Source organism: Crinia signifera, chromosome 11, assembly GCF_055691185.1.
Source record: "Crinia signifera chromosome 11, ASM5569118v1, whole genome shotgun sequence".
NCBI lineage: Eukaryota > Metazoa > Chordata > Amphibia > Anura > Myobatrachidae > Crinia > Crinia signifera.
Window position 1 is genome coordinate 118,633,075 of NC_139227.1, and position 25,901 is coordinate 118,658,975.

Genomic DNA, 25,901 nt, shown 5'->3' on the forward strand with positions numbered 1-25,901 from the left:
TGTATGGGCACCTTTAGACCCTTACAGAACTTCACAGCTGGAAGGGTCTTTGGGTCTAATTCAGAGATGTACGCTAACCCGATGGGGAGAGGGAGAGAGAGCGCGAGCTGTGAACACAGAGATTGAAGCTAGAAGTAGATAGGGACTGGGGATGAGATGGAGAGTTTTTGGGCTAAAAACGGTCACAGCTCAAAGTGATAGAACATTGGAGAAGCCATCATATTGTTGGGCTTTTAAATAGTGTCACATGACAAAGACATGGTAAAAGTTACATCATTTGTCTGAGGTCTTCCATTGAGTTCCCGGTATGGGTACAGGTGGCAGTACTGTACTTTTTATTCTTATGGTTTATCTTTATCACTGCCATTTCCACAGGAGGAAATCGCTGAGCGCAGTATTTCTCACACCATTAGTTTAATGGTTTTGTTTCCCTCACCTCTCTCTCAATCCCCCATTTACATTTTCCATTACAGGATTTACAGTAAGAACATAAAACACAACAAGAGGAGCCAGAAGAATGCTTAAACTCCATTTATCATACAAACATCATATTTACATACAGATTGTGTAGAATTTACACATATGCAAAATATCGGGCCTCACCCCAGCCGCCCTCTACATACCCGTTCTCAATAATGGCTCGTGTGATGTGGGCCAGGAACATGGAGGTGTAATGATACGGGAACAAATATGTTGGGTGTTGAATTGATTAAAACTACATTTTTGAACGCGTTAATGAAAGTGAAGAGTTTTTCCAACATGATATAAAGTCGCTGAAGAATCATTTTACGGACACTTCTCTGTACCCTAAATACTGTAAAGTCTAATTTTCTGTACAACACTTGCTGTTATCCTTTTCCCACTATAACTAATAAATATAATCCATTTGATGCCTGTTAAAACCCTCTAGTGCTTTCCTTAAGGCCACCAACAACCATCTATACTTCCCAGTGGTGTAAGTTCATCCCAGTTGCCCAGAGGCAAGATAATATTGGTGTTGACCTTCCCCCCCATCCCCCCTTATATAAATATATGTATGCATGTTACGTATATTATGTTTAAAATAAAGAGAGTATAGTCCTGCTAGGAGGGGGGAGTTAGCCATGGAAGTGATATGGAAGGCTTTCAATTATCGGATTCATAAGCAGCGGAGGAGAGGTGCCCCCTTGGGAGCAGAAGCCCGACGGCAGATGACTCCCAGAGTTCCGCCTCTGATACTTCCTGTTATCACACAGTCCATTTTCTTGAGGACCAATGTGGTTTTCCCACATTTCCATTCTTTTCTCCCATGTCGCCTTTTTTGTCACACAACATGTCCCCTGAATCGCCATCGCTGCTCAGGTCTTGCATTTGTTCCTGCCGTTCTGTAATGAATTCCTTACACTGAAAACAGACGTGGTCTTCCGTGGTACGTTGTGATTTCGGTTACGGCTGAGGTGAGAGGAGGAACACTTCTATAAGCTTCTATACATGAGGAGTCACAAACCATTGTCCTCGCCCGTAGGCTTGCTAGATCATTGCTTATTTACAAGTTTCAACATTCAGCCGAATTAATGCAGACCATGTAACACCCGTTCGGAAACATCAGACCTGGCGAGTGGATGCTAGAACGTCATCTTCTGTAATATGCAGCATGTACTGTCTGTCAGGAGAGAGCAGAAGATCAGGTTAGCATTTCTACACACAAAACCATCACATGTACAAATCAAGGGCCTCGAACTTCCCTAAGCTAAAACAGAACGATTAACGCTACCTTTGTAGGCCTCATGTAAATATTCGGGCATCTTTCCATAAACTGCTAATAAAGACATTATAAAATACCTGCGAAGGTAAAGGTCCCTGCTAAAGGACAGCCCCATCTTTATTTAACCCCTTCCTGACAGAGCTAGTTTTTGCGTTCCTGACAGAGCCATTTTTTTCAAATCTGACATGTCTCACTTAAGTGGGGATAACTTTTTTTTGCTTTTACTTATCCCAGTGATTTTGAGATTGTTTTTTCGTGACACATTGTACTTCAAATTAGTGGTAAATTTGGGTCGATACAGTCTGTGTTTTTTTGTGAAAAATACCAAAATGTCGTGAAAAAATGGAAAATTTAGCGATTTGCAAAATGTTAAATTTTCTGCTTGTGAGACAAATAATCATACCACTCAAAATAGTTAATAACTAACATAGACCATATGTCTACTTTATGTTGCCATCATTATTTCAACTTCCTTTTCATTTTTTTGGACACTAGGAGGCGTAAAATATGAATAGCAAATTCTCAAATTTTCAAGAAAATGTCAAACACTGATTTTTTTAGGGACCAGTTCAGTTCTGATGTGACTTTGAGGGACTTGTATGTGAGACACCCCCATAAATGATGCCATTTCAAAAACTGCACCCCTCACAGTATTCAAAACAGCATTTTGGAAGTTTGTTAACCCTTTAGGTGTTTCACAGGAATTAAAACAAAGTGTAGGTGAAATTTCAAAATTTCATTTTTTTTGCAGAGTTTCAATTTTAATACATTTTTCTAACGAATACAGTAGATTTTACTAGAGAAATGTGACTAAAAATTGATTCCCCCAATTCTTTTGTTTTCATAAATATCCTATATGTGGCCCTAGTGTGCACGGTGACCAAACCACAGGCTTCATAATAGAAGGAGCACCTACTTGATTTTGGAGCCTCCTTTTTATGAGATTATTTTTTAGGCACCATGTAGGTTTCTAGGCACCATAAGAGTAAAAGTTAGGAACCCCCCCACAAGTGACCCCATTTTGCAAACTACACCCTTCAGGGAATTCATCTAGGGGTATAGTGTACATTTCAAACCCCCAGGGGTTTCACCAATTGTGGTACAACTGGGCAGTGAAAATAAAAAAAATTAATTTTTCATTTTCACAGCTCAGTTGTATCAAAATTGGTGAAACCCCGGGGGGTTTGAAATGTACACTATACCCCTTGATGAATTCCCTGAAGGGTGTAGTTTGCAAAATGGGGTCACTTGTGGGGGGGTTCCACTGTATGGGTGTTTCGGGGGTCATTCAACCAGAATCTGTGCTGCAAAATCCAAAAATCACTCCTTCCCTTCTGAGTCCTGCCATGCACCCAACTGGTATTTTTTGGTCACACATGAGGCATTGCCGTACTCGGGAGAAATTGGGGCACAGATTTTGGGGTGCTTTGTCTCCTTCATTCCTTGTGAAAATGAAAAATTTTGAGCCAGATCTGCATTTTTGTGTAAAAAAATGTAATTTTTTACACAAAAATGCAGTTCTGGCTCAAAATTTTTTATTTTCACAAGGAATGAAGGAGACAAAGCACCCCAAAATCTGTGCCCCAATTTCTCCCGAGTACGGCAATGCCTCATGTGTGACCAAAAAATACCAGTTGGGTGCATGGCAGGACTCAGAAGGGAAGGAGTGATTTTTGGTGGCGGAATGAATGGTGGGTGCTATGTCGCATTAGCAAGACCCCCGAAGCACCAATACAGTGGAACCCCCCCACAAGTGACCCCATTTTAGTCACCAGCTTTGGGAGGGGGGCTGGCGCTGCGGCTGGCGGGGGAGTGGGAGGGGTGCTGGCGCTGCGGCAGCCGGGTGGGTGGGAGGGGGGCTGCCGGGTGGGAGGGGGGGGGGGGGGGGCTGGCGATCGGTGGGGTATATACACACACACACACACACACACACACACACACACACACACACATATATATATATATATATATGTGTGTGTGTATATATGTATATATATATATATATATTTATATATATACATATATATACACACACACATATATATATATATATATATATATATATATATATATATATATATATATATATATATATATATATATGTGTGTGTGTATGTATATATATATATATATATATATATATATATATACATATATTTTCAGTGCATATATTTTATTGTACACCTTTTTCAGCAGCTTGATGCTGCTGCTGCTGCTGCGGGGGGGAGGGGGGAGGAGGGCAGCGCTGCGTGCGCTCCAGACGCTCCGGGGGAGCCGTTGGAGCCGCTGCTGCTGCCGGGTGAGTGCCCGGCGGGTGCGAGGGGTGGGCTGCACATCGGTGGTGATCGGTGCTGTACCTGACAGCACCGATCACCACCGATCCCTGTGTTACCGAGCGGCTTAGCCGCCGGTAACACAGGAAACGCTGTGAATGGCTGTTCAGATTTGAACAGCCAATCACAGCGATCGCCGACCGGGGGGGGCACCCCTGCCCCCCCTGGGCGGCGAGGGGGGATGTCTGCTGTCAGGGACAGCAGACATCACCTAACTGTCACTGCGTCTCTAGACGCAGTGACAGTTAGAAGTCATGACGTACATGTACGTCAAATGTCGGGAAGTACTTCCCGACCATGACGTACATGTACGTCAAATGTCGGGAAGGGGTTAAGTTTTTGTTACCTAGTGTTTGCCATGTATACCTACTGAGAGCTAGGGTTGGCGTTGAAGCTGGAAGTGGTCTCCCCCTATCTGCTGTAAGTAGGTACATTTAATTACATATTACTAAATATGGCATAAGTGTTCACCAATCAGCACAGGTGCCATTATTGACCTTCCCTTTTCCCCACTATTTTACAACATTGAGGCCTCATCTATCAATGTTATGGAGGCGTGATAATCCTTTTCACGGAGTATATTGCATCACGTAGGACAGGATCAAGACTGCCCACGGTGCTAGCTCACAATTACGGCAACATTCCCACTCAGACTGCAGTATAATCCATGATAAATGTGATAACCGGCAGGAGACGGAGCGTGCGAGGTGCGTAGTAAAGAACGAGAACACCAAAGCATACATGGACTAGCTCCTGGCTTGTCGGAGGTTACCTGTAGTTTTTATAAACCTTTTTCCTCACTACACCAGAATACAGAATTAGTGTGGTCACAGTGCTGCCCTCTGCTGTCCACAGTAAGTAAAACCAGCGCTACAAATCAGATGACTTCTGACCGTACTTTATCACACACTTCTAAAATGGACCGGCCATTATAAGCTAAATACATTTGCTAAGTATTTTTCATTGCTTGGCATATAGCACTTTTGCTGAGCTGTTATGAAAATGAACCACCAATGTATCTATTCCATCTACCTGGCACAAGATCTGCTTCACAGCAATCCCTGATGCCAATTCTGTGAATGATGGGGTTTTCTTTCATTTAATACGGTACTGCGGCAATAAAAAGCCCTGGACCACATCAGTCCTGTTAGCAAGGTTGCAATTTCTGCACAGGGACAAAAAATAAAATAAAAAATGCTGCACTGCAGGTGGGGCAGATGTAACGAGTGCCGAGAGAGTTAGATTTGGGTGGGGTGGGTTCAAACTGAAATCTAAATTACAGTGTAAGAATAAAGCAGTCAGTATTTACCCTGCACAGAAACAAAATAACTCCCCCCAAATCTAACTCTCTCTGCACCTGTTACATCATTATTACGTTTCAACGGCGACCTCTTTAAAGGACGGGGTGTCGTTAGCATGTTGCGTAAATGTCTGAATTGTAAAGCATATTGGCATATGTTAATTATCCCTTTGAATGTACAATTTTTCCTAATGAACACTAACGGAATGGCACCAGAACTTCTCGTTTACGAGTAAATTATTTTGATACTGCATTGTCTGTGTATTCTAGAACGAAAACTGAAATGATTTCTATACTGCTCTAGACATGAGCTTGTATGGAGGGTACAAGTCCTGTCTTTGTTCCTGACCTGGGCGAGGGGGTGCCAGACTCTGTACTCAGAAATCGCTAGCAGTTATTACTGCCACACCCTGCAGCTTGGCTCGCTTACATGACTCCTCGTCCGATTCTTCGAGCTTACGCTTGGGGGAGCCGGGAACGTGCGGAGGCAGTTTAGGAGCTGCAGGGAAAAGACCAAATTAAAAAGTTATTACGGACTATGAAACACACCCGACATAATTGCTGATATCCTTCATCGAACAAGCCGAACAGATTCTAGACAAAGGTCATCGCTATTGGCTTATAGGATACGTGTACTTTAGCCACCTTCAGCACCACAAGAACACAGCATCGCACAGCAGAGATACAGGCTTGCAATTTGAAAAAATCTTAATTTTACTAATCACATTCATTCAGTCAAACAGTTCTTCAGTAACAATGACCCAAACAAACTAATATTAGCAGTGGTTCCCAATCTCAGTCTTTAAGGACCCCTAACAGTTCATGTTTTCCAGTTCTCCTCACAGAATCACAAGTGAAATAATTAGCTCCAGCTGTTAAACTTCGTCAGTAATGACTGCACCTGTGCACCTCCCGGGTGACCTGGAAAACATGACCTGTTAGGGGATCCTTGATTTCAGAGTTTGGTAACCACTGCATGACATGAATAAGTACATACAGCCTGTCCTTGTATATGCATGGGTCACTTAATGCAGTGGTTTCCAACTCTGTCCTCAAAGACCCCTAACAGATCATGTTTTCCAGTTCTCCTCACAGAATCACAAGTGAAATCATTTTTTTCTACCTGTGGATCTTTTAAACTTTGCCAGCGAGTAATGAGTGCACCTGTGCACCTCCCGGGTGACCTGGAAAAAGTGAACAGGACCCTGTTTCGGGAGCGACTGCATTATAAGAATGCAGATAGACCCATCCATGGGTAGGTATAATTGGCAAGGGTCTATCTGCATGTACTGCATTTACCTGCAAGAAGAAGACAATCTGCAAGGATAAATTTAAGGAATTAGCAAAACAATAAATAAATACATTTATGTAAATAATCTGAGGATGTAATTCAGGCATGTCCAAACGATGGCCCTCCAGCTGTTGTAAAACTACAAGTCCCATCATGCCTTGCCACAGTTGTGCTATTAGGGAATGCTAAAACCATGGCAATGCATGCTGGGATGTGTAGTTTGGACATGCCTGATGTAATGAAATTAATATGGATCTTCTATCTATGGCAGGAGCCAAGGTATGGAAAGGTTGGCACATACAGATCTGATGATAAACTCATCTTGTTCTCCGTTGTGTCAGCTCCAGATGTTCGCTACCATTATTGGGACAAAACAAACAGATCTGGGCTAATAACATTAAGCGGATGCTTACACAATATCGATTTGTATCGTCCGATGTAAATGCCCAGGCAGGAGGGCAATACATTCTGTACTCTGCCCTATCTATTTATAGGATTCCTACACAAGACAGAATCACAGAAACGTCAGCAATGTAACGAGAGCTTTAGGAATAGAGGAGAATAGTACTTTCGGTACTTGTTTAGTTTCACGGCGGCAGCTCTACGTTACGTTTTCAACGTAGCCTAGGCTACGTTGTCAGCGTAGCCACCGCCGTGAAACTACATTGGGAGCACGGGTAGCAGGGTGGCAGAGGGAGCAGGGTGGAGGGTGCGTAATTCAGTGTATATTGCCACTGGGGGAGCATCACATGTTTCCCTGCTCCCCCAGCAGCACTACGCTAATTGCGTACATTTTCCGCTGCCAGTGCCGGAGGAGGGTGACTGAACGCTGGGGAGTGACTGCCGGAGGAGGGGGACTGAACGCTGCCCATCGGTGAACTTGATGGACGCGGTGGCCGGCCCGGAGGAGGGTAAGTATAAAGCACAACACACACACACACATTTCCCCCACTATCCACGTCGGCGTGGAGTTGATTTTATAAAGTGTGGCGAGAGCGGCGTCCGCTCGCCACACTTTATAAAATCAACTCCACGCCAGGGAGTATGACGTGGATAGTGGGGATATTAACCATTGTGTAGTTTCAGGGCTCCAGATGCACTTACGTAGTTTACGTAGGCAGCGTAGTGCTGTATTGGTATTCTCAATACAGCACTACGTAAACCACGTAACTGCCGCCGTGAAACTAAACAAGTACCGTACTTTCTCTGTGCAATGCACACAGCATGGATCGAGATACCAACAATAATGCATCAATTAGGGACCATGACAGATCTCTCAGGGGTAGATTTATGAAGCTCGGTGAAGTGATAAAGTGTCTGGTTTTTATCACCGGCCAATCAGCTCCTACCTGTCATTTTTCAAACCAAGCCTGTAACTTCACAGTTAGGAGCTGATTGGCTGGTGATAAAAACCAGACACTTTATCACTTCACCGAGCTTAATAAATCTGCCCCTCAGTCACACATTGGTTGCTGGTTTTAGGTCGGAGATGATGCTGGGCAGAGAGTTAGGAGGTCTCACCTGGATCATAGATTTGTTGAAAGTAAGCAGGATCTACCATAGGCCCGCTGAGATCCTCCACACAAGACGGTACAGAGGCCAGAATACCTGGATCGGTAAAGGAGAGATGATCAGAACGGGACTAGATTGTCCAACTGCTACTACTGTATGTCCCTCAGCGACGCACTCCGGCAGGAGCCAAGTCCATTATTTGAATAGGAAAAATCAATTCCGTGGGAGCAGAAAGCCCATTAAAATCTACAGCACATTGAAACAAATGAGGAACTCTAAGCCAATCCGAAGCAATGATTACATTCTGGCTGAATGTGATTGGCTGACCAGATACAAAGCTCCAGCCCCACTGAACTCAAGCTAGCTGGAGGCAAAGCAATGAAGTACTACTATGGAAGTGGCTGTTCCCCAAGTTCTAGTAGATTTTGGAACTTCTATATTTAAATACTTCACATTTCTTATATTATAGGACACTTGGGTGCTCAGTAACGAGTAATGGATACCGGCATTGGTCTTGCTTTTTACGTACTGCGCACTTTTACTGCAATATAGGGCAAAAACAAATATGTTGGCCGGACAGAACCGATGACTGTATGATGTAGACTCATGCAATGTACCCGGCCTAAGCAAGACTACACATAACACAGGAGAGTTGCCTGGTTCCAAGGCCGCTGCAGTAAATACTCACACAGGCCTCTGTAGCGGGACAGCTGCTGATACGTCTGTTTCATGCGTTCTATGTTCAGTCTGCTGGCTTCTGCGTGATTCACAATAGGTTTCGGGTAGTGGACGCCTATAATACACTTGGCTTCTTTCTGTACAGACTCTGGGGCGTTCCATGGCTCATATATATACCGCGCGGAGAAGCCCTTCAACACCGGCAGGTATTTCCTACAGACAGAAAAACATATCCAGCGTTCAGGTAGGGGCAATGCACAAGCTGACCACCAGGTGGCCCCATTTCACACCTGTCACCCGGAGTAGTATACAGTACGTTCAAGAACCGATATGCAAATATATGGTCAAATTAACTTGTACAGTTCATTTGAAGGATTTGTTTTTGTAATAAGGAAATAAAAAATAAAAGCACCATCTGCAAAAACTAAGCCTGGCCGCAGATGTACGCGGGTACAAAGTCAATTTTTGACTTAATAAATCATGAATGTTATCAGCAATCAAATAGTTGCTTTGATTAGATTACAACAACTGCTCAGACAAGTCGGCACCAGGACCACCCAGAGCATCTTGGCCAGCCCCCTGGATCCCTAGTGAACTGGCAGTGTAGGGGCAGGGCGGTGTCCTACCCACACCACTCACACTGCGGCAGACTGGAGGGGCGTTGGGGTGCCCGATGATGCCATTCAAGGTGCTGCTCTCATCTGCTCACTGTACCTGCCACCTATACATCTCCCACATGAGCCACTGGAAGTAGGTATGACCCTGCATGTGTAACAGACAGCTGTCACCTTTATGTCTGCAATGTGAGTTCTAACCATGGATGTGGAAACCAGGGCGGTTATACTGTGTACTGAAGCTATACATATCACATATATGAAGACCTTTCCTCTGATAAAGGGTGGCAGCTGTCGGACTCGCGCTTGACTGCGCGTATCACCAGGAATATCTCCTCTCTTATAGTAACAGTCTGTGTGAATACTACTTCCAGGATCCACCTCTTATCTGTCTTTGTTATAACGTGTGTGACTGTAGCCAGACCTACCTGACGTAGTCTCCGCTGGGGTCTGTCCGTTTCCCAAAGCCCACAGGACAGTAGCAATGGAAGAACTGCTGAAAGAAGGCGCTGCAGGAGAGCCACATCCAGCTGCCGGCGTTTACACTGAAGTCCGCGTCCAGCAGCAGCTCATCAAAGACCTGCACATAGATAGGGGGCGGAGATTAGACATGTGCGCAGGCAGGCGAGGAGTGGAGATTAGGTGCCAGTGTAAAGGGTACAGAATATTCCATAAGCCTCATGACTCACCTTCACCCCACTCTCCCAGCTGTTCCAGAGATCGCCCCGCGTCAGGAAGCAGGCCACCGCGTGCCTCGCCAGGTGGTGTATCCAGCCTTCCTGCCTCAGCTGTGTCATGATGGCGTCGATCCACGGGAAGCCAGTCTTCCCTTCGGCCCACTTAGCGAGCGCCTCTGCATTCCGGTCCCAGGGGATCTGCACGCAGATAGGGTTACCCTCCATTTGGTCAAACTTGGGGTTGTTGGTTGCGGCTGTGTAGAAGAACTCTCGCCACAGGAGCTGACCATAGAGGGAAAGCGGCAGCGGACTGTTCTTCTTAACCTTTGCGACAAGCGGCAGAAAATACACAGTGAGAGCTGCAGTTACCAAACCTCCTGACAAGATGCCAACAGGCTGGATGGGCTTCATCCCAGTCTCAGCGCCAATGTCTACTCCCACCCCCCCCCCCCCCTTAAACAAACCCATTCCTACTAACCAATAGCTATTCTCTATTCAGAACATCTGGAAGAACTATGTTCTAACATGCGCCATTTTCTCAGTACAGATTTTGAACAATGTACATGATTACTGGATGGGGGTCTTATCGATACTAAAATGTACCCATTGCCTCTACATGGTAACAAGCAACAACATAAGGCAGAAGCAACCGTTACACCAGAAATGAAGGATACCAATTAAACAATGACCAATAACATCGGTGAGACAGGAGGTCACAGGACCCTATTGAACAAATAAGCTGCATGCTTGGGAATATTGCTCATTATCGACAGACTATACTGTGCGCAGCTGACAGATCAACGCATACAGACAATCATAGCGCAGCGAGGCGTTCTAAAGATGAGAGGGCGTACGGTGACATATCGGGAGAGGAAATACTGGGGCGCTGCCGCCGCCGCCGCATACAGACATTCATAGCGCAGCGAGGCGTTCTAAAGATGAGAGGGCGTACGGTGACATATCGGGAGAGGAAATACTGGGGCGCCGCCGCCGCAGGCAGACAAACTTAACAGATACATTTTCTTTCATCATCAGGGGAAACTGCATTCATTGATTAACAGCGGTTTAAACATATTTGGAGGATTCAGGAAAATGTATATTTCAGCGCTGGCTTCCTTATAAAACATGTACGGATATTAACAAGATCAGTCCGTAAGAAATAAATGATCGATGTTTAGGAATCCTGGGCCGTTACGGACTCACCTTCTGATACAGCTCCCGCAGGCGATAATAGAAGAGGCGGCAGGAGAGGCAGCCGAAGCGCAGGTAGGGACTGAGGCCCGTGGGACTTGCCAGCAGAGAATTGGAGTTCATTCGCGGTCGCTCGTAATTCGCCACCCAAGCCTAGAACAGAGACGATGCAATATAGTTATTGTGAGAGGTATTTACCGACATTACAAAAAGGTGGAACCTACGGTAAAACCGCCGCCTACAGTCAGCAGTTTTCTTTAATCTGCGCAGTGCAAGTGCTACAATGAAAGCAAATACTTTTCAGGGGTATGCATCATTGGGTCAAAGGTCGACACAAGCATTAGGAAGGTCGACAGTCAAAGATTGACATGAGTTTCAGGTTTTTTTGTGACGAATGTCGACACAGACACCACATCAGTGTACCCCATCCGCTTGTCAAGCAAAAAAAAAAACTCATGTAGACCTTTTACCTGTCGGCCTAATACATGTGTCGAATTTCGACCCTGCCAACCTTAGGCCTGCCAGTAAGGGGGACTGAAAACTTCCCTCTTTGGCGATGCCCGTCAGTGACCACAGTGCATCAGCCTAGTGCTGATTGGCCATTTCGTTGATGCGCCGCCCTGCCCCCCTGCCAGGAGCCGCACCACCCACTACAGTGAGTGTCAGCAGGACAATGACACCTGCCAAAATTGATTGCTGCAGGTATTGAAACAATATGTGCCCCTGACATACAGTACACTTCTCTTTTATAGATGGGGGAGAAGCGGCATCAACGCACATAATGGCGCCGATTTCGCTTCTGTCCTATAATACATCTACCCCTTAGTTTTAAGATTTTCTTTTTAATGAGGAAAGTTTGCCTGCCGTTTTCCCTGACCACCAATAAAATTGACAGTAGCGGCTTTGTTGGCCTCCATATATGTCACAGTACAATTGCGCAGTAATTAATATTCACTTACCTTCCGTTCCAAGTGTCTGTCCAGACGGGCCAGAGCCTCCGTTTCCCCTCCTGGCCACACGGCGGCTCCTTGACTGTCGCACGGGAAGCCTGAGACACAACAGAACACATGACATGATGACCTTGCCATCATTTATTGGTACATGTCTGGTTTTTCAGCATTGTATCCTCAAGAATTGTTATCACAGGTTTATACCCTCATTTTCTAACTAACAAACTAATTCTCTCTGCACGTTACATCTGCCCCCCCCTGCAGTGCACAAGTTTTTGTCCATCTAAGAAGGATTTTGTCAGAAAGAGTGAACTAGAATAAGGCCCTGGGGAACCTGCTGCATGGCACGATATGAACTGGGCGTCACTGGTAATGAAGGGGCATGTGTAGCAGTCTGACGGCAGGTGCACAGACATGAGGAAAGAAATGTGTGCGCTGGGCTATACACCTTCATATATCCTGGCTGTGGAAGATGGTCTGGCTTACAATAGTTTGTGGAGCCCTGATTTAGGGGCTTCAGTTCTAACATGGACTGGTACAGCAGAGACATCAGGTGGAAACATAAGACAGATCATGGGATTCCACCTCCTCCTCCCCATCTGTTATCCTCACACTGCCAGCAGCAGTCCTGGTGAGTGTGTATAGATTATGTATCTGCTGGCTCTCTCTCAGTACACAAAGCATTTCGCAGCACACAGGGGCCCAGGTTATTCATAGGCTCAGCCTTGAGAACAGCCCAATATCACTAGTGCATCCACAGCATCTAAATTGTTGTTAAGAACCCTGGAGGTTTAACATAAAGGGACTGGAGCACTGAGCAAGGACTGTCGGTTATAAACAGGACCGAAACACAGGGGCAGATTTTCAAACGTTAGGAAGAGAGATAAACTGACCAATCAGCTTCTGTCATCTTATGGGAGCCGATTGGTTGCTAGGTTCTCTCTTCAAAACTTTTGAAAATCTCTCCTTCTGTTTTGGTCCGGTTTATAACTGACAAAGTGCCAACCAATCAGCTCCTGTAAAATGACAGAAGCTGATTGGTTAGCATTTTTGTCTCTCCCTCGCCCCCGAGTCTGCATACATAAGAACAGTGCTTTTGGGGTTGATACTGCTATGCCATCCCTAGCGCCTTACCGAGTTCCTCCAGGGATGGCACACCGTAGGTCTCATCGTGCGAGCTCTTGAGCTCTGCCCGGGAGTTTTCCACCTGCTGCCTTGTGACGCTTGGCACTGGTCTGCGTGGTAGCTCCATGCGGCTGATGATGGCTTGGAACCGCTTGTAAGTCAGTGGGGGGCTGTTGCTGTTCAGCTGAATTATTCTGTATAATCAAATAAATACGGGAGATTTAACAATCTGGCTGGAAATATTAAGAGTACAATCCTACATAAGGAGATACGGACACTGCATCAGGAGGGAATCCAAATGTCTTCAGCAATCAATCTGTTGCAGACGCAAACACCACGCTACAGAATAACATTACCACCATAATCAGCGTTCTAAGCCGACCTCAGTAATAACAACAGTAAGAAAGCTAAACATAGATGATTGAGCTACAGCAGATGTATTATTACTGATGGGCAACAGAGCAAACAAATAAATAAAAACAACTGGACTGATTCAGATCCAAGCTCGACCCAATTTTGCACATGAGCACACCCCCCCCCCCACACCCCCCTCTCCCCGTGAATGCCTTCAGCAAGTATCACACCTGCCCAGGCGTTCACACAGTAAAGGAAGAACTGGGGCGGCCACAGGGGGAACACACACAGCGTTTATAGATGTCCCCAGTAGTGCGTTATAGATGTCCTCAGTAGTGCCTGTTACACATCAGGTCCCCAGTAGTGCGTTATAGATGTCCCCAGTAGTGCCCGTTACACATCAGGTCCCCAGTAATGCGTTATAGATGTCCCCAGTAGTGCCCATTACACATCAGGTCCCCAGTAGTGCATTATAGATGTCCCCAGTAGTGCCCGTTACACATCAGGTCCCCAGTAGTGCCTGTTATAGATGTCCCCAGTAGTGCCTGTTACACATCAGGTCCCCAGTAGTGTGTTATAGAAGTCCCCAGTAGTGCCTGTTACACATCAGGTCCCCAGTAGTGCGTTATAGATGTCCCCAGTAGTGCCCATTACACATCAGGTCCCCAGTAGTGCATTATAGAAGTCCCCAGTAGTGCCCGTTACACATCAGGTCCCCAGTAGTGCGTTATAGATGTCCCCAGTAGTGCCCGTTACACATCAGGTCCCCAGTAGTGTGTTATAGATGTCCCCAGTAGTGCCCGTTACACATCAGGTCCCCAGTAGTGCGTTATAGATGTCCCCAGTAGTGCCCGTTACACATCAGGTCCCCAGTAGTGTGTTATAGATGTCCCCAGTAGTGCCCGTTACACATCAGGTCCCCAGTAGTGCGTTATAGATGTCCTCAGTAGTGCCCGTTACACATCAGGTCCCCAGTAGTGCGTTATAGATGTCCTCAGTAGTGCCCGTTACACATCAGGTCCCCAGTAGTGCGTTATAGATGTCCTCAGTAGTGCCCGTTACACATCAGGTCCCCAGTAGTGTGGTATAGATGTCCCCAGTAGTGCCCGTTACACATCAGGTCCCCAGTAGTGCGTTATAGATGTCCCCAGTAGTGCCCGTTACACATCAGGTCCCCAGTAGTGCGTTATAGATGTCCCCAGTAGTGCCCGTTACACATCAGGTCCCCAGTAGTGCGTTATAGATGTCCTCAGTAGTGCCCGTTACACATCAGGTCCTCCCCAGTAGTGCGTTATAGATGTCCCCAGTAGTGCCCGTTACACATCAGGTCCTCCCCAGTAGTGCGTTATAGATGTCCCCAGTAGTGCCCGTTACACATCAGGTCCTCCCCAGTAGTGCGTTATAGATGTCCCCAGTAGTGCCCGTTACACATCAGGTCCCCAGTAGTGCGTTATAGAAGTCCCCAGTAGTGCCCGTTACACATCAGGTCCCCAGTAGTGTGTTATAGATGTCCTCAGTAGTGCCCGTTACACATCAGGTCCCCAGTAGTGTGTTATAGATGTCCCCAGTAGTGCCCGTTACACATCAGGTCCCCAGTAGTGTGTTATAGATGTCCTCAGTAGTGCCCGTTACACATCAGGTCCCCAGTAGTGTGTTATAGATGTCCCCAGTAGTGCCCGTTACACATCAGGTCCCCAGTAGTGTGTTATAGATGTCCCCAGTAGTGCCCGTTACACATCAGGTCCCCAGTAGTGTGTTATAGATGTCCTCAGTAGTGCCCGTTACACATCAGGTCCCCAGTAGTGCGTTATAGATGTCCTCAGTAGTGCCCGTTACACATCAGGTCCCCAGTAGTGTGTTATAGATGTCCTCAGTAGTGCCCGTTACACATCAGGTCCCCAGTAGTGCGTTATAGATGTCCTCAGTAGTGCCCGTTACACATCAGGTCCCCAGTAGTGCGTTATAGATGTCCTCAGTAGTGCCCGTTACACATCAGGTCCCCAGTAGTGCGTTATAGATGTCCCCAGTAGTGCCCGTTACACATCAGGTCCCCAGTAGTGCGTTATAGATGTCCCCAGTAGTGCGTTATAGATGTCCTCAGTAGTGCCCGTTACACATCAGGTCCCCAGTAGTGCGTTATAGAAGTCCCCAGTAGTGCCCGTTACACATCAGGTCCCCAGTAGTGCGTTATAGATGTCCCCAGTAGTGCCCGTTACACATCAGGTCCCCAGTAGTGCGTTATAGATGTCCCCAGTAGTGCCTGTTACACATCAGGTCCCCAGTAGTGCGTTATAGATGTCCCCAGTAGTGCCCGTTACACATCAGGTCCCCAGTAGTGCGTTATAGATGTCCCCAGTAGTGCCTGTTACACATCAGGTCCCCAGTAGTGCCCGTTACACATCAGGTCCCCAGTAGTGCGTTATAGATGTCCCCAGTAGTGCCTGTTACACATCAGGTCCCCAGTAGTGCGTTATAGAATCCCCAGTAGTGCATTTAGTTAAAAAAAAAAAAAAGGACATTCCGGAAACTATGGAATGATTTGGATAACAGACATCCTGATAAGGGCTACTCAATCTGTAGTATTAATAAATAGTGTATGACCGCCCATATGTCACTTTGTGCTTGATCATGCATTGATATTTCTGCACACACACACACACACACACACACACACACACACACACGTCTGTAGTTTGGTGATGAACGTACAGGAATGTAGTTCCTTTCATGTCTGGTGACAGGCCGCATCTTGTGCTTCATGAACATAGTGTTCCCGAGGCAGCAAAGGATTCTGGGACACATCAGTCTTTATATAACACAGATGCAGGCCTCCTGCTGTCCAGCCTGACTCAGTAAAGCTCATTACACAGCCCGACCGTCGCTTCTCCCATTCACTACTGTCAACAGCTTATGCAATTGTGTTCTCCAGATTGTATTACTACCTTTCTGTGACAGCGATTAAGTTTCTGGCTACCTAGGAGACCGCTCCTGTCTGCACGTGCCGGGAGGAGCCAGCTCACAGCACTGGGGCGCTGATACCTGGCAGAGCACATGCCAGGCTGCGTGACTTCACGTACAGGAAGAGTGTACACCAGGTGGCAGTATAACCCTCACTGAGCTCATACGCAAGGAAAGGAAGGCCGACAAGGAATAATGTCTGTATTAAGGTGTGAGGCTTCCACCTGCTTCCTGCATTATATGCTACAAGTTATTTCTATGGAATACCGGCTGTCATAATACCAATGCCGAACTCCTACCGGTGCTGGGCTAAGGCACTAGGGAGGTACTTTAAGTTAGATTGCGGGGTGGAAAGTTAGTGTTAGGCTGCGGGGGAGCAATCATCACTTAGAACGGTAGAACGGGGGGATTAAGGTTATGCTGCAGGTGTCCGGTTAGGGTACTAGGATTAGACATTAGTGGGGAGGGGGTAAGTATCCTTACCTGATGCAGGTGCCGATATTCTGACGCCCGGCATCCCCACCGCCTGTCATCCATGTTTATACCATTTCTATCGCTCAAACATTATGGAGTAGCATGTGACAGGTTCCTTTACTGGCGTGCAGGAGTTTAATTGCGGCTTAAGGTGCCAGTTGGGGGCCAGGGAATAAGGACATAGATGACGCAGAGGATGAGCCTTATTTTTAGTAACTGCGACTTACTTGTCCAAGTTGTACAGCGTGTGTGAATTCTTCACAATGACCTCCACGCCCGCTTCCTTCGCCAGCTTCATGATGGCAGCATCACGCTCCTTACCGAATGGCTCCGAGTCATACTCAAAGGTGAGTCTGTTCACCCCCCACTCCTGCCAAAAGCAAGAAGAGAGATTAAAGGGATCAGCATGTGTCTGTAACCAGTACAACCTCAAGACAAGACGGTAAGTGATGCCTTACATAACTGACGTGTGTGTGTGTGTATGGGGGGGGGGGGGGGGGGGGGTGTATTTTAGGATGCACGCTCTAGCGAGCAGGGCCCTCCCTCCTAATATTCCTACTATCTCCTTTTGTCCACTATATGAGACAGCATAATGCCGATCGATTATAGGTCGGCATTATGTGCACATCTGCAACAACCTGGTTGTGTTTTACTATTTGTTTATGATGTACCTGTTATTTGCTCAAAACTGGTACTATACAAATCCGTCAAGTATTTATTGAGCACAATTTTATGGCCAGTTACAAATAAATGCTAGTAACAATATTTAATATCAGTATTATAACTGGGTATGCAGGCGGCACTGCCATAAGTATCAGGGTGGAAGCAGACAAGAGGGAAGAGGGACCTGCTCGAGAGATCTTACACTCACATGCTGCACTTGCTAGCTACTTAGTATGTATCAGCCACCAGGACTGCGCTCAGCATCTTCTCGCCGCAGTGTGCTCCTGTTTATTGTCACAAACCGGGTCTTAATCGCCAACCTCACAAGGAGCTGCCTGCCTGGTCTCCATCCTTCCTTTCTCTGGGATTTCTCACCCCAGAAAGGACAGTGACCTTGACTCGTGCGCCCCACGGGATTATGACCCTTCTCCGCGCGCACAGTTTAACGGCAAAGTATTTAGGCCATAATGGCAGCGTGCACAATAAAAAAGGCTGTAAGTTGGCAGGTAATCTTTACAACGGGCACCTAACGTGTCTTTGGACTATATCTCGCCGTCTGCCATACGTGTCATGTGACATGTAGCGCTCTGACAGCTGTGATACTAAGCTCTGAAAGGCTCCCTGCAGTGTCCTGCATCAGACTCCACGGCCTAGCCTGCATAGGGAAGAAGCTGTGCATCACGACCCGAGCCTGATCTGTAATATCTTCTGTTCTGAGGAACAGATCGGCTTTGGTCTTGCTGCTGTACAAATTCCTCACTGCAAATATACATCATTATTATTCTACTGCAGCCATCCATCCCTTCTTTTATGTGTCCACATACATGAGACTTGGTGCGCAGCCTTATTCACAAGTGATGTGAAGAGGATGCACAAGCAGCTCCTGATATGCAGCGTGCCTATATTCTTTGTACAACCGCGCCTGTATCTACATATGAAATACTGCTCTACAATATTTTCCTAGGTCACACTCATTTTCCGGTCACACTCACAGAATATAGGCACGCTGTATAGTTTTGTCAGAATAATCTTATTCGTATAATTTGAATTCACATTGTGAATAAGATTCACTTTAACAGTAACTGCCTAAAGAAATCTCAGCGCTACTGAGTCACATGGCGCTCAAGTGTGTGTGTAACCCACTCAGACTTCATAAAGCAAAACCACGGGCAGAACATGGTGCCCAGCGGTCTGTCTGTATGCCGCTGTCCTGACCATTGGGATTGTGGCATGCTAATGAGATGCTAATTAAGTCTGAAATATGAAGTACGGAGGGACCATTCCAAACGAAGTCACACATATATAAATGTATATACAAAGTATTCGAGATAAGAGTCATCTCAACAGCGGGAATACAAACAGAAGCCCTAATTGGGCAAATTTACAAACAAAACACAAACCAATTAGAACGGTTTGTGCGCAGACAACTTTTTAACAAGGTTTAGTGCAGAGGTGAGATATGATCTGCAGTGAGAATCTCAATCACTTTCTTGCCATTAGTGTGCCACGCTATTGCGGCGGATTGTGTGACCGCATCAGCGGCTTCTAACTACCATCTAAGGAGCGAGAGAAAGAAGCTGATCAAACAGGCAGACAGCGAAGATTGATTAATGGGTTCCCAGCAGGGCCGGTGCCAGGTACGGCACCGCCCCAGGCAGGGGGGGGGGGGGGGGGGGGGGGGGGAGTGCCTCGCCGCCCGCCCTCCCGCCCGCCCGCCGCTCACGCCCGCCCGCCGCTCACCTGCATTGGGGGGGGGGGGGACCGCACAATCCGCAGCCCACTGCTGCACACGGGGGAGTCCTTGCAAGGCGCCCCGCATTCCCGTCCAGCCCCCCGCTGCTCACCTGCTCCGGGGGGTGATGCGGCCGCTGAGTCTCCGCTCCACGACAGGGGGAGTACAGTTGCGGCGGAGGAAGGGGAAGGAGAGGGGATGCAGCCACCGCTGCCGAGACACTCCAACTGTAGGGGCAGGGTGTGGGGATGTTGTGGGCGCCGCTGTGCTCACAAGACGCAGCGGACCTGGCTAAAGGGGGTTGGGGACAGTGCGGGCGCCACTGTGGAACTACCTATCCACTTGCTCCATGAGGGGGGCTCCCAAGTGCCGCCCTCCAGTGGCCGGTGCCCTAGGCAAATGCCTAAGTCTGCCTAGTGGTGGCGCCGGCCCTGGTTCCCAGCATATCGCATCCAGCGCACTTAAAAGGATCATTGGAAGCAGAAAATGGAGACAGGAGATTTAAGAGCACAAAACTTCATGGACGTCATAAAATTACTGAAGAGCAGAATTGCGTCAATGGAGGGGGGGATATACAGTATAGTGTTCATTCTAGCACCCGCTATCTTTGAAAACCCATGCAGTTCCTCTTCCCTGCCTAGGGTGTCGCTGTCTGCTGTGGTGTTTCTAGCACAGGTCTGGTTTCCATATCAGTGCTTATATATAGACTACACTACACTGTGCTAGAAGCACTACAGCAGACAGTGACACCCCAGGCAGGGAAGAGGAACTGCATGGGTTTTCAAAGATAGTGGGTGCTAGAATGAACACTAATACATGAATAGCTCAAGACAGTAGCTGACAATTATTACCATTTATTTATTACTTATTTTTTAAAGGCGAGCCTGATGGGTCGGTGACAGACGTGGCAAATATCACTTCTGGGCACTATGTTAAACGGTAATGTTGGTGTTACTGACATATAGTAAAATAAACTGTCATATCTGATACCCTTTCTCACTGCAGCCAGATTCCCGGGTCTAGCATGTCGACCCGGGAATTTGCCTTTTAACACGGGTTTTTCTTCAGTGTGAACAGGTCGTATACCCGGATCTCATACACGGGTAAAACCCTTCTACCTATATACTGTATACCAACATGCACGCACAATGCTATCCTCCGGGTCATTCTGCAGTGACGTCTATATTATCTCACCTTAAATAATCTTGGGAACACATCGGCTGGCTGTCCTCTCACCACGAACAACCGGGAGCCCAGCTTCCTTAAACTACAATCCAGATCCTCGAGAGACTGCAAGAGGAACCTACGAAACAAGGCAAGACACACAATCATTAGTTCCAACATAGTTCTTTGGAGGCTGTAATGTTCGTCCACCTTCCTTTGTCTTCTGTTCCAGTCAAACAATACCCATCTGTGTGAGGTACAATATATTGGCCCAGGGGCGTAACTATAGAACCGCAGCCCCCGCCGCCGCAGGGGGGCGCTGTGCATGTGGGGGCGCCGGGGGCTGCGGTGCTATAGTTAAACCCCCCCTCAATCCCCCGCAGACTTACCCATCGCGCTGGTCCCGGCGGCTCCGTTCTTCCACAAAATGGCCGCCCCCATATAGCACACAGTTCTCTGAAACTGTCTGCTGTATGGGGGCGGCCATTTTCTGGTGGTCCTCAGCAGAAGAACGGAGCCGCCAGGACCAGCGCGATAGGTAAGGCTGTGGGGGATTGAGGGGGGGGGGTTTGCATGGGCGGCGGGGTAGGGGTGCTCGGCGGGGCGACGACGGGGGGGGGGGGGGGGGGGTGGTGCCCAAAACGTAGCTACGCCACTGTATTGGCCAATTAAATATGACCAATTATAGCAAGACTAACCAGTCCTCTTCTTCCTCATCTACGCTGCATGCAGGTATGTGTGAGAGCACAGTCTCAGTGCTAGATGTCTAAGATTAGGTGGTCCTCAGTGTAGTGCTCATTCTAGAACCCTGCATCTTTCAAAACCCGTGCAGTTGCGCTCTGCGGAGCTGGTTCTAGCACAGGTGTGTTCTGTATTTCAGCACTGATATACAGACCAGACCTGTGCACCACAGCAGAGAGCGACGCCCCAGGCAGGGAAGAGGAACTGCACAGGTTTTAAAAGTTGCAAACAATCGGAAACGGGGCCTAATTCGGTCACGACCGATTGAGTCTGAAACGATCCCAGTATTTCTACCTGCAGTGTGGAAGCAGAAAAATGTGTAAGAAGGAAAAGTCTATAATTTAAAAGAATCTAGGAATGGACAATAAAAACAATATAGAACACATGAGGATTTAGACTTCTAAGGAGTAACAGAGTTGGCGTTTCTCTTAGCAACAGCTTCACACCAATGCTACTCTATACTCCCTGTAAGAGTTAAGATTGAAAACTGCTGTTTTACATCTTAGGAGATCCGGGATAAATACACTAATGATTGCTCGATCCGTAGCTATGTCGCCAACGGCCAATGTATTTTCACCACCTAGGACTGATATGGGAAGGTAACATTCAGGGGATTAGCCGGATTAGAAACAAAAAAAGTACACAGCAACAATGTGTATTACAGAGCTGGATTCTGTTATGCAGACTGGCAGTACACTGGGAAAAACAGAATATTCCTCCCACGCCTCGGTGATCCCCTATTGGACGCCTGCCACAGTAATCGTGCGCAGACACCATGGTTATACGGCGGCTAACCACAGACTTCCGAAGTACACAAAGTAACCAACCCTGACAAAGCATTGAATGTAATCCTGATTATTTAATACTCCCCTCCTGCTGTAAGTGGTGATAAGCAGTTAGTAACCACCACAAAAAAAAAAAAAAACATTAATACTATACATTGGAAAAATGTCAGTGTTTTAGGGTGACAAGCAAATGCGCCCAGCGACGATGACATGCAAATGTGCCCAGCATGAGTGCCAACTGTCAAATGAAACTTCCGGGGCAGGGATCTGTGCCTAGAGCAACAAACACACAAACCAGTTTATGTATACACTTTTATCCTTGCGCAACTTTCCTTGCACATGCCAGTATCTCTGCCAGGGAAACAAAGGCAGGTGCCAGGCGAGGAGCAAAGGATACCGTGCACCGCCAACCAGGCTGGTTAATAGCTCATGAAGTAAAAATGCATTGCGCTGAACGATTATTAACAGGGCTCAATAAATATACCTCCCCTTTTATTATTTTTAATACACGACTGAGCTGCAATAGGGTCTCTTAAAAGTAGTCATGACGACGCAACTGCGGGTCATGCAGAGATGGACGGAAGCGTAACTGCGTCTGTTGCCAGGATTCCCTTTGCAAGTACAGACGAGTGCGAGACTGCACAGGGGAGGTCTACAGATCAATGCTGTTTAACAGCACATGCATTAACAATGTATAGATAAAATATATTATACTAGCATAATAATAGCAACAGCTCCGCTACAGTGGTGCAACATCCTCCAGTCCCAAGGCCTGCAGAAACGTGTACAGCATACCGACAGGTTCCAGGGTAAAGTAAGGACACATCTGCCCTCACTGCAGACAATCACAAGTATTATAGTAACAAAAGTCTTATAGTAAAACAATACAGGGGTGTTACATAGACCAGGACGGTAATTATTGTCCATGCAGTGAAGGTGGGAGCAGAGTACACAGCGATGGCACCTCCCCAGACAGGTGCCGGTACAGGAATATGCCCCTGAAAGAACATTCCAGAGTCTTGGCAAGCGCAGAGTAGCAAAACGACAACAAGCACGCAGCCGATACTGGCGTAACGTGAGAGACTTGTGACACATTATCATACAGATTGTAGCTGTCACTACATATATGTACACTGCACAAAGCTCACTGACCCAGACTCATCACATACAGTGTGCCCTTACATCAGTGCCAACTTCTATGGGTACTGGTGACCGCCCTGCTGTGACAGCACTCATCCCCCAACACACACACAGGCGAGGGCACTCTTCCCCTTGGCCGCCGCCACCACACACACACACTCTTCCCCGCCTCCACACACAGACAGGTTTGGGCACTCTTCCACAAGGCCACCACACACACAGGTGAGGGCACTCTTCCCAGCTTACACACACACACACACACACACACACACACACACAGGTGAGGGCACTCTTGCCAGCCTCCACACACACAGGTGAGGGCACTCTCCCTCCCCCCCTGCCAAACACACACACAGGTGAGGGCACTCTTCCTCGCTGCTGCCACCACACCCACACACACACACTCACACACACACACACACACACAGGTGAGGGCACTCTTCCTCGCTGCTGCCTCCACACACACAGGTAAGGGCACTCTTCCCCGCCGCCACCACACACACAGGTGAGGGCACTCTTCCCCGCCGCCACCACACACAGGTGAGGGCACTCTTCCCCGCCGCCACCACACACACAGGTTTGGGCACTCTTCCCCGCCGCCACCACACACACACACTCAGGTGAGGGCACTCTTCCTCGCTGCCATCACACACTCAGGTGAATGCACTGTTCCCCACCGCCACCACACACACACACACACACAAACACACAGGTGAGGGCACTCTTCCCTGCCGCCGCCACCACCACACACACACACACACACACACACACACACACACACACACGTGAGGGCACTCTTCCTCGCTGCCACACACACACACAGGTGAGGGCACTCTTCCCCACCACCACCACCACACACACACACACACACACACAGGTGAGGGCACTCTTCCCTGCCGCCGCCACCACCACCACACACACACAGGTGAGGGCACTCTTCCCTGCCACCGCCACCACCACAGACACAGATGACGGCACTCTTCCTCGCTGCCACACACACACACAGGTGAGGGCACTCTTCCCCGCCTCCACCACACACATACACACAGGTGAGGGCACTCTTCCCCGCCGCCACCACCACACAAACACAGGTGAGGGCACTCTTCCCTGCCGCCGCCACCACCACAGACACAGATAAGGGCACTCTTCCTCGCTGCCACACACACACACACACAGAGGTGAGGGCACTCTTCCCCGCCACCACCACACATACACACAGGTGAGGGCACTCTTCCCCACCACCACCACACATACACACAGGTGAGTGCACTCTTCCCTGCCGCCCCCACCACACACACACACACACACACACACACGAGGGCACTCTTCCTCGCTGCCACACACACACACACACACAGGTGAGGGCACTCTTCCCCACCGCCACCACACACACACAGGTGAGGGCACTCTTCCCTGTCGCCGCCACCACCACACACACACAGATGAGGGCACTCTTCCTCGCTGCCACACACACACACACACACACACACACAGGTGAGGGCACTCTTTCCCGCCTCCACCACACACACATAGGTGAGGGCACTCTTCCTCGCTGCCACCACACACACAAAGGTGAGGGCACTCTCCCTCCCCTCCCCCCCACCGCCACCACACACACACACACACACACACATACACACACACACACACACACATACATAGGTGAGGGCACTCTTACACACACACACACACACACACACACACACACACACCACAGGTGAGGGCAGTCACATCTCCCCCTCCCCCCCGCGCTGTGGACGGGCTCTGGCCCCGGTCTCTCACCTCCAGCGATTCACTCCTCCGGACGAGGAGGCGGCGAACCAGGGGTCCAGGATGTAGACGCAGCGCATACAGCGCGCCCCCCGCACGGCGGCCTGCAGAGCCGGGTTATCGTGCAGCCGCAGCCCCTTCCGGAACCAGTGCACCGAGCTCACCGCGGGGGCCGCCATCCGGAGCTGCGGGCACGCTGGGTGTATACGGGGCTCCGTGCTGTGCACCGGGCGGTGCGGGTACCAGACTCCGTACTGTGCGCTGTGCCTGTACCGGGTCCCGGTGTCCGCGCTCTGCCTGTTCCGGTGTCCGCGCTCTGCCTGTTCCGGGTCCCGGTGTCCGCGCTGTGCCTGTTCCGGGTCCAGGTGTCCGCGCTCTGCCTGTACCGGGTACGTACGGATTCTCCCTGACAGACACTGTCACCGTCTGCAGCACAACAAACACGAGACTGAGGCTCCACCTCGGGAGACGCCCACCACCAACTCCGCTCAATGATTGGCTGCCACCTGATGGGAGAGGCGGGGCGGGGAGCTGTCACATGCCGGCCATGTGTGAGCGTGAGGTTAGGTATATACATACGTGCGGTGACAGCGCTGCTGCCGGTGCCGCCCCGGTAACCCTGGAGACGGCGGAGGAGGACATAGGAGACACGGGCTGTTATATAGGAGACCGGGGAGGGAGGAGGAGGCATGGTAAGGGGTAGTG

General features: G+C 48.4%; 1 protein-coding gene across 2 annotated transcripts; it reads right to left on the bottom strand.

Moving 5' to 3' along the window:
* Positions 1–516: 516 nt before the first annotated feature.
* Positions 517–25,662, bottom strand: CRY2 (cryptochrome circadian regulator 2). Of its 2 annotated transcripts, none has more exons than XM_083164528.1 (12): positions 25,209–25,662; positions 20,791–20,899; positions 17,429–17,571; positions 13,425–13,609; positions 12,300–12,388; positions 11,353–11,493; positions 10,162–10,473; positions 9,901–10,052; positions 8,869–9,071; positions 8,190–8,276; positions 5,727–5,876; positions 517–1,642 (listed from the first exon to the last, which is right to left on the bottom strand). In XM_083164528.1, exons 1-11 carry the CDS (start codon positions 25,373–25,375, stop codon positions 5,755–5,757), a joined length of 1,710 nt encoding a protein of 569 aa, XP_083020654.1. In that variant the 5' UTR covers positions 25,376–25,662; the 3' UTR covers positions 517–1,642; positions 5,727–5,754. The 2 variants fall into 2 exon arrangements, with proteins under 2 accessions (XP_083020654.1, XP_083020655.1); XM_083164529.1 differs by having other exon boundaries at positions 5,808–5,876; positions 25,209–25,661.
* Between the last annotated feature and the right edge of the window lie 239 nt (positions 25,663–25,901).

Bases quoted from the DNA above. Each gene is read 5' to 3' on its own strand.
- CRY2 (XM_083164528.1), bottom strand. From the start codon at position 25,375: ATGGCGGCCCCCGCGGTGAGCTCGGTGCACTGGTTCCGGAAGGGGCTG. The intron at 10,474-11,352 runs GTGAGTCCGTAA...CTTGTCGCAAAG, and splicing joins TGCGGGAGCTGTATCAGAAG to GTTAAGAAGAACAGTCCGCT. The intron at 8,277-8,868 runs GTGAGTATTTAC...TTACCGATCCAG, and splicing joins GTCCCGCTACAGAGGCCTGT to GTATTCTGGCCTCTGTACCG.